We start from the raw sequence: 18,814 nt of genomic DNA, 5'->3' as shown, positions 1-18,814 counted from the left end.
GTGAACATCGTATGTAGCCAACCGTCTGGATTCTTGACCTGTTCAGCCTTAGATGCTGAAACTGAATTACGTTACCATTTGGAGGTCAATACTTGTGAAGAATAATGCATGACTGCTGTGTGCTGGCGTCTTATTGGAAATAACTGTGTTTAATGTTGATCATGTGAACTGTTTATTTTTCACACTCGTTTCTACGCAGCTTTTGCTCTGATTTCTAATTGCTTCATTTTTGTTTTGATGTTATTGCTTTTATCGTCATTTTGGTGACCCTGGTCACTCTTGCAAACAGAGACTGTCCTCGTCTCTTGCGTTATTGTCTGTTTTTCGCAAATACACATTGACGCTTTATCTCCTGGAACTGGATAGATTTGAATATTGTCCATAAATATTTCGGAAATTAATTCCAAGTTCCGTTTATAGGTCACAGAGTGGGATAATAAATTAGAAACGATAATGGTTTACAGAATATTGAATACTTGTCGAGATCATGTCCAAAGCAGCTGAATACCAGTCCAGATGTGTAAATTGTCCTCTGGTTTATGTGTTGTCAACAATTTGAGTGCAATTGTTGAATCATGTTACATTTTTGAATCATGTTCAATTTTTGTTGGGCATTGTCCATGTTTCGGATCCATTTCATTGTGGGTTATACGCACTGATTGAAAATGTTCTTCTTCAGGGGCATTGGTATGTTGCTTCGTGGCTCTTCATGAACACATTCATTTATCCAGTCACACCACAATAATGTATGGATTTTTTTGCGTGACTTATCAGCAGAGGTGGGACAAAGTCATCGTTATGCAAGTCCAAGTCGAGTCGCAAGTCATCAAATTCATGACTCGAGTCTGACTCGAGTCCAAGTCACATGACTCGAGTCCACACCTCTGCTTATCAGCGTGCCTGTACCAATGCTGGTGAACTGACCGATGTTTATACGCAGGGATTCTCTCCGTCAGATATAGGTCCTATGCTGACACAACATATTAAATACATAACACAAATGAATCAGGAGTGTCATTGTGGGGAATATAAGTGAAAAACATTTATCATCAAACAATTCGCCTCCATCACATATCTGTCGCTCCGCATCGAAAATAATTGACAGTAACGAATTGTTGATGATTATTTATGTATCCTTGGCTCTTTCGGTAAAGTCACGTAGCAGGGAAACAATAAAATAATACAAAATCACACCTGATGATGATTGCTTGTGTTGCAATCGAAACGTCGTGAGAATTTTATTGTTTTATATTTTTATTATTTTATTGTTTCCCTTCTACGTGACTTTACCGAATGAACCAAGAATATGAATCCCTGCAGTCACGAAAGCTTTATATCAAAAATATGATTTATGTTTTATTGTATAATTTTTCGTCAAACTAGGACCCACATCTAACAGAGAGAGTCCTTGCCTAGAACCTTCTAGCAGTTCACCGGCGTTGTGTTCAAGCGGCGAGTCTGACTGCTGCTGCTGATGATGAGACATTGAATGTCGATACTGGTCCAGAGTTCTGTTCGTGGCAAACCAATGTTGCTGAAACGATGCATTCCCAGAGGACGTGTGGTGCTGATGGGATGTGTAAAACACTTTAGGGGCCGTCCATGCATGACGTCACGCGATTTTGGACGATTTTTGACCCCCCCTCCTTTCGTCACACGGCGTCACAAAAAGTCAGACTCCCCCCTCAAATATGACGTCACAAAGCTCTCCCCCCCCCCAAAAATAAAACTTGCTTCAAATCGCTTTAAACTATTGTTATTGTAGTGCGTATTTAATGTGGCGCTGCACTCTGATGTAGAAGAAAACATTTATTAAAAAGTATATTTAATTAAGTAGAACGTGTTGTCTATATTTATTTAAAGTTGCGCATTTTGATGTGACGTCACATTTATCACCCCCCCCCCCCCCCGTCACACATCGTCACAAATGTCTGACCCCCCCCCCCCTCCTAGGTGCGTGACGTCATTTATGTACGGCCCTTAGATGTATTTCTTTTCATGTGCAGGGACAGATGCTGTTTGTGAAGAAGGTGTATTGCCTACTTTCCAAAGAGAGGCAATGTTTCATAGCCACAACTTGCTTGTATTTTTTTCTATTTTAAACAACTAATAAACGATGTATAATGTATCTATTATTTTTATGTAGAAGTGTCTATTTTAATGTTTTAGTATGTAATGTGATGGCGCTTTGAGTGGCATATTCATGCCGGAAAGGCACCACGTGTATCATCAAAAATAAAACAAAGACTTGACGGTTCTCAATTATTTAATTAGCAATCGTATTCTCACATGCTGGGTGATTTAAAAACAATCCTAATCATAATAAACACTTCGACTTAAAGCTTTCGTGACTGCAGGGACTCATATTCTTGATTATTTCGGTAAAGTCACGTAGAAGGGAAATAAAAAAACTAAAATAAAAAATACGTGACTTTACCGAAAGACCCAAAACAATATGAATAATAATAAGCACCTTTAAAAAATTGGGGAAATTAGCGTTCTATAAAATGACGTCATTCTGGTAGGGTGACAACGTCGTGAGTGACGTCACCGCGCGGGTGGGGTGGAGGGGGGCGGGTGGTATATAAGGGCGGGCCGCCGGAGATCGCGCACACGACGCGGAGCGCGGAGGCGCGAGGTGCGTTGCTGACGCGGCGCCTCGACTCGCAACTTCGCTCAAAGTCCTCGCCCTCTCCGATAAACCACCGCCGCCACCATCGCCACCCCGCATCATCCACTGACGTGGACAACACAACCTCCACAACTAGCACACAACAACAACGTCGACCACGACGGAGGCGTTGCAAGCGTTCCGACCGTCGGGAGTCGTCGCAGCTCGCGAGAAGTGAGCGAGCGAGCGAGTGGGAGGGGACAAGCGGAACGGCAACACCGCGGGGCAAGCGCCGGGCCCCCCATCACCACCAACAACAACAACCATCGCCCCGTTGCCGCACTTCGCCAGCCCCCCCAACAGCGCGCGGGGAAATTTAATCAATTTTTTTTTCATAAAAAATATTTTATTTTAAAAATTATTCATTTCTCCGAGCCCGAAGCCAAACTACTCGTATCGTCAATTTCCACTAGTTACTTAAACCCCCATTTTTTTCTTTCGACCGTACATTTCCTCCAATTGTTTTTCGTTTCTTTGTTAATTTCTTACTTACACATTCCACTTTTGAGATCTTCTGACCATCTCCGCTCGAACAATTCGTGCCCCTGCAATGGGGACCCGTGGCACGCCGCGGCTGCCGCTGCTGCTCCTCCTGCTGCTGCTGCTGCCGCCGTCCTTGGCCTCGGCGCAGAACGACGAGTGGTACACGGCCTTCGTGAACGTGACGGTGGTGGACCCTCTGGCCTCCAACCGCAGCGTGGCTGCGCTGGGCGCGCCCCCCGCCGAGACAGGCCGCTACGGGGGCCACTCGCCCAAGGAGGACGCCCAGGGGCTGTTGCGGGTCCCTCTGCGCGGGGTGAACGCGTGCGGAGCGGGCAGCCGCTTCTTCGGGCCCGGCGAGACGCCGCCGCCACGCTGGGTGGCCCTCGTGGCACGCGGCAACTGCACGTTCAGGGAGAAGATCGGGAGGGCGCGCAACCAGAGCGCGTCCGCAGTGCTCGTGTACAACCTGCCCGACACGGACGGGGAAGTGGTCACCATGAACCACCAAGGTGGGTGGCTGGGTGGGTGAGAGAGAGTGGCGGTGCGGGGTGAGTGTGGGGGGGCGGGGGTGTCGCGGCAGGGAGGGTTGGGGGAATGATTGGGGTGGTGGTGGTGGAGCTGTAGTTGTGGTGGAGCGGTGGTGGTGGTTGTGGTGGAGCGGTAGTAGTGGTGGTGGTTGTGGTGGAACGGTGGTGGTGGTTGTGGTGGAACGGTAGTTGTGGTGGTTGTGGTGGAGCGGTAGTTGTGGTTGTGGTGGTTGTGGTGGAGCGGTGGTTGTGGTGGAGCGGTGGTTGTGGTGGTGGTTGTGGTGGAGCGGTTGTGGTGGTTGTGGTGGAGCGGTAGTAGTGGTGGTGGTGGTTGTGGGGAGCTGTAGTTGTGGTGGTGGTTGTGGTGGAGCGGTGTTGGTGGTTGTGGAGCGGTGGTGGTGGTGGAGCGGTAGTTGTGGTGGTGGTGGTTGTGGTGGAGCGGTAGTTGTGGTGATGGTGGTTGTGGTGGAGCAGTAGTTGTGGTGGTGGTGGTTGTGGTGGAGCGGTAGTTGTGGTGGTGGTGGTTGTGGGGAGCGATAGTTGTGGTGGAGCGGTAGTGGTGGTGGTGGTTTTGGTGGAGCGGTAGTTGTGGTGGTGGTGGTTGTGGTGGAGCGGTAGTTGTGGTGGTGGTGGTGGTTGTGGGGAGCGATAGTTGTGGTGGAGCGGTAGTGGTGGTGGTGGTTTTGGTGGAGCGGTAGTTGTGGTGGTGGTTGTGGTGGAGCGGTAGTTGTGGTGGTTGTGGGGAGCGATAGTTGTGGTGGTTGTGGTGGAGCGGTAGTGGTGGTTTTGGTGGAGCGGTAGTTGTGGTGGTGGTTGTGGTGGAGCGGTAGTTGTAGCAGTGAGCGCGCTGCGAAGTCGTCCGCTCGAGTTCGCGTCTCCCGCTCACGGCCAACATCGGTGACGAATATCTGAACCGGTCCTGGGACTCGCCTAGGTCGACTCGGACTGAAATGAATAACCTGGCGCGGTGTGTAACATTGCCACTGGGGAGACAAAGGCGGCCGGGCGTGGTGCTGGCCACCCACCCCCTCGTGTGCCGTGTCGGCCTTCATAGGTGCTCGCTCACCGCACTTGCCCCTACAGTCTGTCAAGGCTATACGGGGGTGGAGGTCTTTGTTTTGGTTGTGGTGGTGGTGGTGATGCTCCTTGAAAGTGTTCGTGGTGCTGATATCATTGATGGCAGTGCTGATGATGTCCGCGGTGCGAATGTCCGTGATGAAAATTTGCGATTGTGTGCCCTGATGACGATGACGCCTGGTGCTCATAACGTCCCAGGTGTTGATGTCTGTAGCAATGTTAAGGGCCAATTCTATACAACACCTAAATTCACCCCCCCCCCTCCCATGTACTCCTTTAATGGCATTTACACAGGGACAAGTTCTCATTTATGTATGTTGAACTTCTTTCGCATCGAACGTAACCATCCGTGCTAATCGCGGGGTTTTTGCAACTGGCCGCGTTTAATGTGTTTTGTGCGAGCTGCCCATGATGTGACGATCTTATGATGCTGATGATCATGCACCATGCTAATGTACAGACTAATCGTGTCTCTCGTTGGGTGTTCTGTATTATGATGTTTATGATCAAGTCTGTGGTGCCATGTAAACTTATTTTTGCCAATGTTCAATGGCTTTGATAATGCTGTTCAAACGCATGCGGATTTTGTCCCTTAAATGTTCTGCGTGATGGTGGTGCCCAAGGTAGTACGTTCGTGTTCGCTGATGCTGTCTGTGGTGCAGCTCGCCGTCCTGCTGATGTGCACGTTGATATCCGCTGATGATAGCGATGATGCTGATATCTCCTGCTGATGTCCCATCTTGAGGGTAGATGTCCTTGCTTTTGCTGTCCTTGGTGCTGATATAAATCAGTCGGTGGACAAAACTGTGATCATGCCGTTAATGAAACCAAATGTATAAGTGACTCTTCCACGGTCAAAATGATGGTCATTTTTTTTTTATCCATTGGCTCCAATAAAATTATCATTTTAAAAAACCAAACCAAATCGGACGAGTGTGCGCACCTTTATTTAATTAACATCATTATAAATGTTATCCATGATTAAAATGAAGCATTCGTATTGTGTAGTATATGTCGAGTTAAAATTTGTCATTTTTCACCAACACTAAATATAACCAAGGGCGTAATCCAGATTAACTTCTTAATTCTCATATATGGCATAATTACATTGCCAGATTGTGAATTGCATTTAATATCCAATGATTTTTTGCCAATACAGCACCATTAGTTTACCTGTGTACTCGTGTTTGTCTCCTGTAATAAATTTATTGCGTGTGCTGCACATGAATGCGGTACAAGAATACATCACTGAATCATAGCACATTTCCCTGACAGTGACACATATGTGCACCTGGGAAATGGGCTTTAATTGGCCTGACTTTGCAGACAGCGGTCATAGAGCCTGACCATTAAGAGGCACTGCCATTATGTTGCTTGTGAGTGCATTACTCTTTTGTGGTCATTGTACTCTCAGCCCCAATGCTGATCCCTTCACCTCGCCCCTGTGCCAATGCATGTGCCGAAAATAATGAAATCCGCTTACGGATTACATGGAGGAGGATATGTTTTTTCCGCCTACTTTATAAGTAAACACAATATTTGTGGGTTTTCAGTGGCTTGCTGGATAGCATGCTGTGTTGTGCCTGCCAAGTGGAGGATAATGCTGTAAACTGCGGCATGTGTTCGCTGTGCTGCCCATCACCCGAGCACTCGCTGCGAGTGTCTGGATTGTGGTGGTTGTGGAAATACTCTCATATTTGTCCAGCATGGTTTGCTAACGTAAAGGAGGAGGTTTGTGACCGTCAAGACAAGGGTGTGTACCCATTCCTGGTCGACTCACCCAAACCTAGCCCAGCGAGTTATTTTTATCGGACCGTTTCGGCCACTGTATATTCTAAAGTCTGTTTTTCATTCGGTCACCTTAATCGGAGGGCAGACAGCATGGTATGAAGTGCTTTATCACTTTTGTCTGGCTTCCAGTAAGCACACAGCCGATGAATAAATCACCTGGATTTCTCCCGACATCATCAGATCTTGGAAGCCAAGCAAGTTTGAGCCTGGATCGAGCTTGGATGGGCAACTACCTTGCCCAGCAGATTGGTATCGGCTGCTATGGGGATTTGTGGTAAACAACAGAGCGCAATGGAGTAATAATATCTTGTCTAAATTACGCTTTAACATCTATGCTCCCCCAAGCGTCACCAACCTGCGCTGACCAACGTGATGAAGTATAGTCTAACTACCACGACGTGCACAGTGTGGATACGGCCTCATCCAGCAGTGGACTGACATGTACTTGTAGAAAGTACTCGGAGTGTGTACTTTGGCAGAACTGCTCACTTCGGAATAGATATGCTCCTGTGTACGGTATTCAAAACGGCCTTATCCGCATACTCATTTATCTGTGCTGTAAGAGCAGGTTCACAGATGCAATTTTCAGTTGGGATCAGGGACCGAGTGGTAGATAAAATTTTATATAATTTCCAAATTATTTTAAATTTAAAGTAAAATTTTTAAACATGTTTCAAACGTCTCTAAGATGCTTTTAAGCATGCTTTATACAATGTTATCATAGTGTACTTTATGCTTCAATATCAGTATCAGTCTGCGGACACGGAAGAAACAACTAACAGACTTGTACTGTTAGTAGTACTTAAAGTATTTAGTCTTCGTCGCCTACCACATTCAGTTTCTCGCACAGTTGTAAGTTTAATTGCTTCAACGTGCATTGGGATCTCGTGTGAAACCAATCATCGAGTTAATCTACACACAGACCACACCTGTCTCCACCAGCTGACACTGCCTCTGGCTGGTGTGGCATATGTTCTCGGTTTGCTCCCAATATCCAAGCTCTTTGTTTCGTTTCGGCTCTCAGCTGAGGCTGTGTATAGAATGGCATCGTGGGTTTTGTTGTGCTTGAGGGGGGGTGGGGAGCTGGGCAAATGCGTTGCGGGAGTCAGGTTTGGAGTGTCGACTTTCCACTTCCTGTTGGCACCGATCCTGGAATTTAGAACATAACCCCTATACTGTGTTCACTTACCCCTAATGCCTTATCCAGCTTACAACCAGATATGCACTCACTCCTGGGACATTTTAGAAGACCACACGGTATCTGCCGGTGTATTGCTGTAGTAGTAGGATCTCGATACTGTGTCCTGTGAAGTAGACGTCGGCCAAAGTGCCTACCTCATCGAATGAGCTCTCGGCTCTCTTTGCGTTCCTCAGCCAATGTTGGACATTTTCATTTTCCACACTACCGTGGGGCCAGTGTTTCCATGGGACAACCGCTGTTTACATCTAAGAGCGATTCTAATTTTAATTATTGAACCCCGGAGGGACGATATGATTTGACTTCGCAGGATTTTCAATTTTAAACAAGTCAGCCAAATATCTGTAGGGGTATCTGCTGAATGTTATCGCCATTCAAGGGAGATTTCTGGTGCGGTAAAAGAGTACAGTATTGGCATTAAGTGAAACAACGTAGAGTATGACTCGTATCGTCTCATTCTCGATTGGCCACATTTTTCTCCGGTCCTGCATTGCAGAACATGTTTCTATACCCGCACATTTTTTTTTATCGCAGTAAAGTGTAGTTCACGTGCAAATGCGTGGTATTTTTCCGCAGGAACCTGGGAATAAGTGGGGAGTACATTCGCGGATGAGAGTGTGGGTAATTGGATACGCAATGTTTACCCCCATCCCATCACTGGAAATCTACTGTAGTTGCTACGCCAATTTGCTAATGTGTTCACCCAACACTTTTGGTAACTATATGTAACACGAATCTGTACGGGATTTGGACTGAACAGTAATTCACGAGGATTGTATTGCACGTCACATGATGCCACGCGTGTGTGTGCAGCTGTGACGACACCAGGTGAGGATTATCTGAACCGGTCTTTGGCCTCCCCTAGGTCGATTCAGCCTCAAATTAGTATCTGGTGCGATGTGTAAATATCACCACTTGGAGGACAAGTCGACTGGCCCACCCACCCACCGCCTCGTGTACCGTGCCGGCTTTCATAGGTGCTCACTAACAGCACTTGCCCCAACTGTCTATTAAGACTATACCGGTGACTATACCGGTCTTTGTCTTTGCACCTGTGTTCTCCACGCCTCACCAGATTGCGTTTGGCACAAAGTCGCGTCGGAAAAGTGACGGCTTGTTTGACGCTTCCTACCCGCACGCCGTGACTCCCCTTTCCCTCCCTGCAATTACCCTCCCCGCCTCCTGCCTTTGTTGTTGTTGTACCCCTGAGGAGTTGGCTCAATTGACAAGTGCCAATTTTGTGTCTTTTTCATTAAAAAATATATACCGGTACTGTACGATGTAACGACAAGATAAACCTGCAGTGCTGATTGGGGGGGGGGGGCCCAGGGCGTTTTGGCCCGGTTGAACATTTGCCTGCGCGCCTTCTCCGCCAGTGTCGTTTATAGACGTGTTCCATGGCTTTTACGCGGATGTATTTGTTACAGCGTTGAAGTAATCATTGTAATCGCACATTCTTAAACGAAAGTGTTTGTGGAATTTACACTATTCCTCGTTATTTTACAAACGCACTCGTGCTTTACACACCCACATTGTATAGGGTGGTCCAGATGTCGTGTGACCACCCCCCAATGAATTGAACCATAACATTTTTTTTTAGTTTGCACATTGATTTCTGTTTTAAATAAACCTTACTTGAAATTATTTATCTTTTTGAGAATTAATTGGGGGTTACAAGACATCTGGACCTCCCTGTACTTTGTGGTCAAAAATAAAAAATACCGTCCCGTGAATCTAATTCACACGTGCATTTATTTTTTGTCAATCCACTGCTGGATGTGAAACTCTCCACACTGTATGGGTGGTGGAGATTATTTGTCCATCATTCACCTCGCTGGTCAGTGTAGGTTGGAGAATGCACAACAGAGATGTGGAGTCCTAACCCAAATTAAATTGTAATGCAGCAAAAAAAAATACTTTAATCAGATGATAGAGTTTTCAAATTTGTGATATTCCAGTGTCTTATTGCTTTGAATAGTTGTTAGCCCAATTAAATACCGTGTAAAGTAATGTTTCTATTATTGGCGTTGTAATAGTGCAGAGAAAATTGGGCTCTCTGTGATAGAATGCATAGCCCAATGTTTTGACTTTGGACTCCAATTCTTTTTTCCACTTTCCCCAAGGCACAGACCCATCAGGCCGCATGCTGGTTCATGATGTACGCCGAGGTTATTTGGCGATAAAGATTATCATTTTTCATTTAATGATCTTATCGGTTTCTTTCAACTTAAATGGCACTGATTTGTATTTCTGGTCACAGGTCGCAGAGGAAATTTAATGCACAAAACCCATCGCAATCAGAACCCTTGGTTATCAGCCCGACCCCCGTTTTTACTAGGGCTGATTAGAGAATTTAAAAAGCTGCTATTTCAACCATCACTATAGTGTCGTGCAACTTTACATTCTGATGATTTGAAGCATAATCTGACTTGCCCACACACAACAAGCGTGAATTGGCAGGGACTGACCAATGTAAATAACCCATCTGAATCGTACCAGTTTTTGAACCGACCCAGTTAATGAATTCCCAGGAGGCTTGTATGTGTTTGCATTGGCTGGGTGCCCAGGCCATTATATTACTCGGAAAAATCGAATATTTATGCGGGAATAAATACTCTTACGTGCCTCGCTCAAAATGAAACGCGTAAGTAAGTGTACGGCCAATTTAACGGAAAAAAGTAAACGCAGGACACGTCGCGAATGTGACTTTCAGGAACGGTCTGAGATATTCCACGGTTATGCGAGGACCAATGTCGCAACTCCTGTTATCGACAATTTTATTCCACTTTTCTGTCCAAAAAATTTGCAGATAATTGAGTAGGGCCACTGATAATTTGGTGTTTTTTGCAGACTCATCGGCCCCTGCAGTTAATAGGAGTTGTGTGTAATCGGGTAATGGATAAGATGACTTATGTGCTGCGATGTATCCCCATGGCTTTGAGTTCAAGGAACCGAATTCTCATGCCCTTGCATGTGTAATGAGTCACTTTCTGAGACACTAATAGTAGGAGGCAACACACGTATATTCTACATCTTTGGACACTGGCACACACGGGATAACTATAAATGGGTCTGAACAGCCGGCACGCTGTCTGACCCATGACGCCGGAGACGAAGACGTCGCACCTTGGGTTCCATTCCACCGACAGACTTATCCAGTCTCGGGACTTCCCCCCCCCCTCGCGTGGCCTGGCTCCGCCCTCGGCCATGCCCCCTTCTGGAACCTACCAGAAGGTTCTGGGCCACCTTCCACGTGTCCCCTGCCTGGCTCCGCCCTTGGCTACGCCCCCTGCTGTAACCCACCAGGTGGTTCTGGGCTATACCTCATGTGTCCCCTCGGTCACCTTTGCCCCACGTACTTTACCCCGGCCTATCACGTGCTCTACCAGCCGCCCGGTGTGCCCCGTCCTCATATGCCCCCTTCTGCCAGCAGCCAGCGCCACGCACCCTAGTGGCCCACTCCGTGGCATTGCAATGCTCTGCTGGATGAACGGCTGACACACCGGAAGGTTGGCCGTTACGCCCAGATTCCCTCTCTCTGTCAGTAACCAGCGCTACGCACCGTAGTGACCCCATTCTATGTCACTACACATGCACACCTACCTCTGTTAAAACGGGAGCCTTCCCAGTTAGCCAGTGACATGGGGTGCCCAACCACCTTAACGAATTTCATGACTAACCTAACACAAAGAACCATTGTTAAATAATGGCCTCTGGAAGGTGATATCGTTGACCTACTTCTGAGAACCCTTAATATGGCCTCGTATCTACACTCATGCTGCACTTCACAAAATTATCTGCTATATCGAGAAGTTCATTGTATTCCAATAACATATCTCAACTAAAATGTGGCCATATTTGCACATGGTGCCAGTGTTCGCCAGTCCTATGCAATGTGGGTGGCTATTTACGTTTTGTATGCGTGCGTTAGATTGTAACGTTTACAAATCCGGAATTCTGGACCACTGATTTTATACATGGGGACACACAGGGGCTTAAGAAGCCCTGCTTCCTAACCACAGGTTCAACATCGCCCACTCAAGAGCACGCAACAAAACCAGTGTCTCCTGGCGCAGATGAGCAATGGGGCAGCACTCCTCTTCAGTGGCGATCCTGAGCCAGTCATGAGATTTGATGTTGTCTTTCTTGGGGGGGGGGGGGGGGGCAGTCTTTTCCATAGATTAACCAATGCTGACTTCTCACAAGGCGGTGTTCATTTTGGTCAACTCTGCCTACAATACCACAAGGTATCCGAAGCGGAGTCGACGCCCGATCAATATACAAACTCCTAACCTTCTGAAGTGTTGTAAGCACAGTGTGCATGATCACAATCTGGTTTTGATCATGTATGTATATATGTTGAACTTCTTTCTCACCGTATGTAGCCAACCGTGCTAATTAGAGGTGCGGGGGAGGGGGGGGACAACGAACTAAACACAAAAAATTAGTTCCAAATAAATTGGTTTCCAATTTCGATTTCAAAGTGTATAGCTCCAGTGGCTTCCTAACATCGGAAGGAAGAGCGTTCCAGACGGCCGCAGAAGCGCATCCGAAAGCGCGCGATAATGCAGTGACCGATGCGTGCGCTCGCAAAAAAAAATCACACTGACACTCGTACGCATACTCGTTTTGTGCCACGTGCTTGTGGAGCCAGATCTCACGGAGGTGGTTGTTGGTGGTGGCAGTGCGGTTGGCTGAGACTTGGGAAAATGGAGTTCTGGATTGGAGCGGTCGTAGGTTGGCAATGCCGGTGGTGTTCTCCAACTTGGGTTGGCCGCGATATTCACGCTTTAGTGGGAGCTCAACGTGCACCCATCGGCGTATTTTATACAGCATTGGTCTCATTGATTCACCCGTACAAACACATACATGAGTGTACAAGATACATTTTTACAGCACTGTATTTATTTTGCTTGCGTATTAATAGAGTATCCATAAAAAATATATAATGGTGCATTTTTATTAAGTTATCATTATGTGTTTGCCAGTTCATGGTTTTGTAGCTCCATGTTTGGCTTGGGTATACATTCTCCACATTATCAGCACTGTCCTGCAGAGTAAATTCGATGAGAACTTACTGCCTTGCGAAGGTATTTGTTTGCAAATGGAGGCAAAACTTCCCCTCTTTCGCTGACTCGCAACCTTTTAACAAATTACCAGACATCCTTGATGCTGACGATGTCTGATTCTGACACCCAGCCACGTTCCTTAGATCAATTAGGGCGATCAAAATATGTTGTACGTACACACGAAAAAGAAAATTGCCGGGTGATTGAATTGGACACTAATGATGTGTAAGGTTTTTTTTTACTTTACCGAATTATGCTTGCGCTATTACGAGACGTGCGCAGAGGTGGTTTGCGTTAAGTGACGGTTAGATACCCAATGAAATGTGCTGCGATGCACCGTTGCATTGCCGAGCACTGCGAAAATCCTGGGCGATACATAATGGCCTCTGTTGTTAAGACATTAAAATCCGAATGCAGTGGCAATGGCACACATTAAAAGCCAAGTGTAATTGAGAAGGCTTTGTAAGCAGCTAATAGCTTTAGGGGACCATGTTAACCTTATTAAGGTAATTACCTAAAGAGATTAATGAGTCAATGTTAAGAGATGGCGCGTATTTTGCACGATTTTTTTTTATTACGCGGAGATTTGCATTGTACCACAGGGATAGTGTTAATGAGTAGTGCAGTAAGAGGGTTAAAAAAAATCTGGATTCTTGTGGGGCAAAAATTCCCAGCTTAATCCTGCTCAAACGCTTTGCAAAAGAAATGTTTCGTCATCAGATTACGGTTGGAACAATTAAACACGTTCCTTGTTTATTGCCGTCATTGATGTGATGAGACAATGTGGGTGTCCGCTACGAGAGGGTTGTATTCCTTTGCTCATTCAGCTTCGCGCGTTTTTACCTGCTCAGAATTTTAATTGAAACCTTTAATGGCTGGGATGTGTTTGTTTTTTGATGTGCACTGAGCAGATGCCTCCTCGTGTGTTTGGACAACTGCTGTGTGGAATTTGAAATTGATTCTTCCGGGATAAGGGGTAGGGGGTGAGGGCGGTGCTGGGCTTGCGTCTAGATAATGATATTGGCTGGTGGCCTGAGAGGCAACCTTTACACAGAAACTCGGAGCTCTGCACAGCCCCACCGATTTCACCCAGCTCACCGGACATGCTGATCTCGACTGAGGCCGTATTAAGGTTGTCAAGCAGCCCAGGCCCCGTTTTCCTGCAGTAGCCCAGACACAAAAATCTATTTGGCAATAAATAATCCCCCGCAATTTGAAATCCACCTCACAAACGTCAATGTTGGTAAATACAGCAGGGGTGCACGTGTGGCATGCATTGACATTCTCAGGCCTTCTGTTTGTGCTCTTTAAAAGTGCTGTAATTTTGAAATCCCAGGATTAAATGGGGAGAAGGGAGAGGGGGACAGCTTTAGGGATTTTTTGGGGCTCTCCCAAGCACATACGGTGAAACATAGTCCATTACCGAGCCATAACCACACAGTCGCATGGAATTAAATATTCTCTATATCCTGTGCTGTACTAATGTCATGATTTTAATTCTACTTTCAGGAGAGAGGTGGCATAAATACTGAAATGAAAATAAATAATTCAGTCTTAATTTGTTGCGTTTTGACAGATCCAGATGTCTAAAGTACAGTAATATGCCATTATTATGGAGGTCAAGTTTTATGCCAGTTCTGTCACATCGGCATTTTTTTTACAATTGGCCCTGTTTCTAAGTCTGCTCTTTTTGGCAAGGAATGTTGTATCTTCTCCTTGTGGATAGTTAAAGCCTGCATAAGTAATGTGCATTGGGATATGTCTGTTCTCATAAGAGAGTCAATTCCAGAAGACATTATTGACTTTTCTCGATGACTTTGAGAACACTACGAGGATGATTGAATCCTGTGGGTAATGGGGTTTTAAAGTGTCTTGCACATGTGGCAAGAGCTGTTTACCGAACACCCACCATCCGTCCCTGCTAATTCAAATAGACAGACCTGGATATTAAGCCAATGTTCATATCATTTCTTTATTATTCTTCATAATACAGTACTTCCAGCTCTGTGCCTTTCTGAGATGAACTACCTCGCCTGGTATATAGGAGGTAGTGGGTTCCATCCTGACCCTGACGGCTGTATATTTGAAGTTTGCATGTTCTTTCTCCCCAAGGTCGTGTGTATTTTTCTCTGGGTCCTCCAGTTTTTCCCTCCACGTTTAGAATCAATATGCGTTTCAAGTATTTGGCTGCTGTAAGTTCCCACGTGATAAGCCACTTCGTTTAGCCATCATTTGTGGCCAGATCACTTCTCAAAAAGAGCTATGTAGCTCAGTAGGTCTTACCTGGTACAATAAAAAAAAATGTTTAAATAGATTTTAGTTTAAAGTTGTGAGCCTTTCACAGTCAGTAGCCACCTGGAGCGTGAACAGTTGCTGGGCAAACTGACTTTGTGTTGTCTTGCGGCACTGCTTGGTGCTTCATTCCCACGAGGCATTTTGTTTCAAACACTACACTGGCTCTGTGGAACTGCCTTTGAATGCACGTAAGGAGGCACTCAGTATGATCCCACGGCCTGCAGTCTGTGTGGCTGGCTGCTATGGTGCATTTTTCACAAGGAGGCACTCTGTATGATCCCAAGGCTCGCAGTCTGTGTGGCTGGCTGCTATGGTGCATTTTTCACAAGGCCCGCAGTCTGTGTGGCTGGCTGCTATGATGCCTTTTTCACAATGAGGCACTCTGTATGATCCCAAGGCCCGCAGTCTGTGTGGCTGGCTGCTACGGTGCCTTTTTTGACAAGGAGGCACTCTGTATGATCCCAAGGCCCGCAGTCTGTGTGGCTGGCTGCTACGGTGCCTTTTTCCGTTCCTCTTTTTACAACGTGCAGAGGGGACGGTGGAGCAGTGAGGTAGTCCAGTTGCTGCTTCACACTTTTCGTGGTTCCCGTGGACCGCCCAGCCCCCCCCCCCACACCCATGGTGACAAACCGCACTCGCTTCGCTCCCTAAATACCAGTAATACAAAATGATTAATATTTCCGGAACATAAAAAAAATGCAGCTATATGGATTCGTTTAGGGGGTAGGTAGGTGGGGGTCATTTAGATCTTAAGGTTAGAATAGGGTAGTTGACCTAACTTCATTTTTAAATTAAACATCACGAGTAAAATATGAATTAATGTCCTTAAGAAAAGGTATAATAAACATTTTCAGAATTTCCGGACCAACCTGCATTTGCATCACAGCCCCCCGCGGACCCACCAGTGGTACCGGGGACCGCACACTGAGAACTCCTGGGGTAGTGGTTGGTTGGCACATTGCTCTATGAGCTTGGATACTCGAGTTCAATTGCCAGATGTGAATAACCGTAGAGAATGAACCTGTACTGGGCCCTAGCCTCATCAGCTTCCACTGATTTATTGTACGGACGCCCCCGTGACTAATACGGCATGGCGCGAGGGCCTTAATTCATCCAGCAGTGGATTGACAATGGACTAAATGATGTCGTATAATACACATCGGACAAGATGAAACGAGAGGATTTGAATCTTGGACTGCGGTGCCGGAAGACCCAAAGATACTCGTTCAATAATTATCACTCCCTTCTGACGTTAGCCATGGGCAGCAATCAAACTGTGCCATGCGCTAACCACTGCGCCACCGCTCCGCCCCTCCTGGATAAATTAAGGATTATTACTGAATTCTAATTTCAAGTGTTATAACGCATTATAATAATTCCGGTGCCGATATGAAAATCCATTAGTTCATGGCACAGTTTCACAACGTTGCAATATATGTTAATCGAAATGTCGGCTTAAGTCATCCTTTGTGTGGATACCTGTGTATGTGTGTCGTGTCTCGCGGTTCGCGGTTAGCGCGCTGCGCTGCAAACCCGGTGACCCGAGTTCGATTCCCGCTCACGGCCGACACCAGTGACGATTGTCTGAGCCAGTCCTGGGCCTCCCCTAGGTCGACTCCGCCTCAAATGAGTACCTGCTGCGGTGTGCAGTAAACATCGCCACTAGAGAGACAAAGGCGGCCGGGCGTGGTGCTGGCCACCCACCCCCCTCGTTTGCCGTGTCGGCCTTCATAGGTGCTCGCAAACAGCACTTGCCTCAACAGTCTGTTAAGGCTATACGGTAGGGTGAGGAATCTTTGTCTTTGTACACGCACTCGTGTTTTGTGTGTGTGCAGGCAGCGGGGGGGCCCACCACTCTTAACGCAGTGCGCATTACGCGCTCTAATGATGCAGTAATGGACGTGCAATCGCACTCGCTCGGCTCGCACGAAAGGGGCACTTTGAGTTGCCTCTGGAGCACAACGAGGCGCGCGCTCCTGCAGCCGAGCGTGTTCAGAGTGTGTTTCTTTTAAAAGGCACAAAAATGCTGATGTAATCATCGTGGAGTGTGCGCATGGGGGGCGGCAGGGGAGGTCTGCCAGCAGCACGATGATGAGTGGCGTCGCTTTCGTTGCCAGGCATTCTCGTCTCCTCCACGAGTCTTTGCGAGAGTTGATTTGTGACCGAGCGGCGCACCCTCGTCCGTGGCACATCCCAATAATTTCATTTGAACTTTTCAGTCCGTAATTGACTCCACGTGGATGTTTTTTTGGTTCAAATTCGTGATTTTGCCATTCGGGCATTGCTGCTGCTGCTGCGCGTGCATGCGTACTGCAAGCTGTTGCCTTGTGTGGTCACAGGTGTGAGTAGCACAGCCGTAGATCATCTTGTTGTTTGGTGTTGTGCATGGTCATGCCACTTGGCAAGGTTGTCAAAGCCATCTGTATGGGTGGAAAATTAATGGTTGTGAACGTACAAGTTTTGGCTATTGCAGTCGGAATTCAGTTGTCTTCTGCTCTAACTAGCACTGGGGCAGTGGTCATCCCCTTTGACAGTTTTGAGTCGTTGGAAATTCTGCATGACAAGCGCCATCCTATACATCTTGCGAATGCCGTTTTACCGATGATGGAAGAATGATGGGTTGAGCCCATTCAGGTTTTAAATTTCGATCTTCCAATTAAGCGTCAAGTGTTCTGACCGCGCGACCCCTGTCTAATATGGGCGCAACGATTTTGCCATCGCTATTTCAGTGAATTGTCGCGAGTTGGAATCGTGATTACATTTAAGACTGGTGTTGCAGGGCTGTTCGTCGTACGATATCTGAAGGTTCACTCCCGCATGCTGGGAGCTCATAATACTCCAATTTCGAAGAAGTTCCAGATGATTTGTTGTCCTCTCTCGCGAAGCATTCCTTGGTTACTGCGTGGTTGTCCCCCCAGATATTGTCGATGGTTTGTGGCAAGCGGGTCCAGGAGAGTTGGACACCGCTGGCTTGGATGACGGGAAGAATTCTAGTGTTTGATCATAGTATGGTTAAATTGGAGTTTGCTTGGAATTATTTTCAGGGAACGAATGTGCTATATACATCCATTTAAGATAAGATCATTGAAAGTACAAATTATACATATTTGCAGAGGAGTTTTACCTAATTGGTTTTCTTTTTATAAACCAGTAATTAAAATGAATCGATAGACTTCAAACAATACCAAAACGCATTTTTGCTTCGGATTATAAAAAAAAACTCGAACAGATGTCCGCATGTACAGTACTCATTGAAATATTGCCATATCATTCGTATGCTCTGACAGAAGAATGAAACAAATCAAAATTTACATAATTTACGTTCATGTATGAATGGGAGTTTGATTGCACACCAAAAGATTACCACCGGTGCCTGTTGTATTATCCCCTTCCAATGGCCACTGCAGAGACTACAAACATTCTACATATATATTGTGTAGCCTGTTGTGTGTAGACCCAATGTGTCTTGAAAGCAAAGCAACATTGTAAGTAAAATGTTATGCATGCCTCGGGGTTCGTAATTCCACTCTGGTTTGACTAATACTGTGATAAGTTGCATCACTTTCTCTGTACACATCCGCACTCGGGAGCTGTCGGTACACCTGAAATGAGTTTAAACGGAAACGAAACGGTATTTTATTTTATCAGGTAAAGGCCCACTGAGCTGCTATACAGCTCTTTTTAAGTGTCCTAGCTATCGCAA

The 18,814-nt window shown here is 46.4% G+C and overlaps 1 protein-coding gene across 1 annotated transcript in view; it reads left to right on the top strand.

Annotated features, from left to right (window-relative positions):
• The first annotated feature begins 2,623 nt into the window (after positions 1-2,623).
• LOC144723977 (RING finger protein 150-like) overlaps positions 2,624-18,814 on the top strand; it is a 146,309-nt gene continuing 130,118 nt past the window's right edge. Inside the window, exon 1 of the mRNA XM_078602790.1 lies at positions 2,624-3,663. Coding sequence (XP_078458916.1) covers positions 3,222-3,663 — 442 coding nt within the window. The 5' untranslated portion in view covers positions 2,624-3,221. The remainder of the gene's footprint in view (positions 3,664-18,814) is intronic.

The sequence above is a fragment of the Lampetra planeri genome, chromosome 19, assembly GCF_965212315.1.
Source record: "Lampetra planeri chromosome 19, kcLamPlan1.2.h2, whole genome shotgun sequence".
Classification (NCBI taxonomy): Eukaryota; Metazoa; Chordata; class Hyperoartia; order Petromyzontiformes; family Petromyzontidae; genus Lampetra; species Lampetra planeri.
Note: the sequence above shows the minus strand (reverse complement) of the source record. Positions and strands in the feature narration are given on the sequence as shown.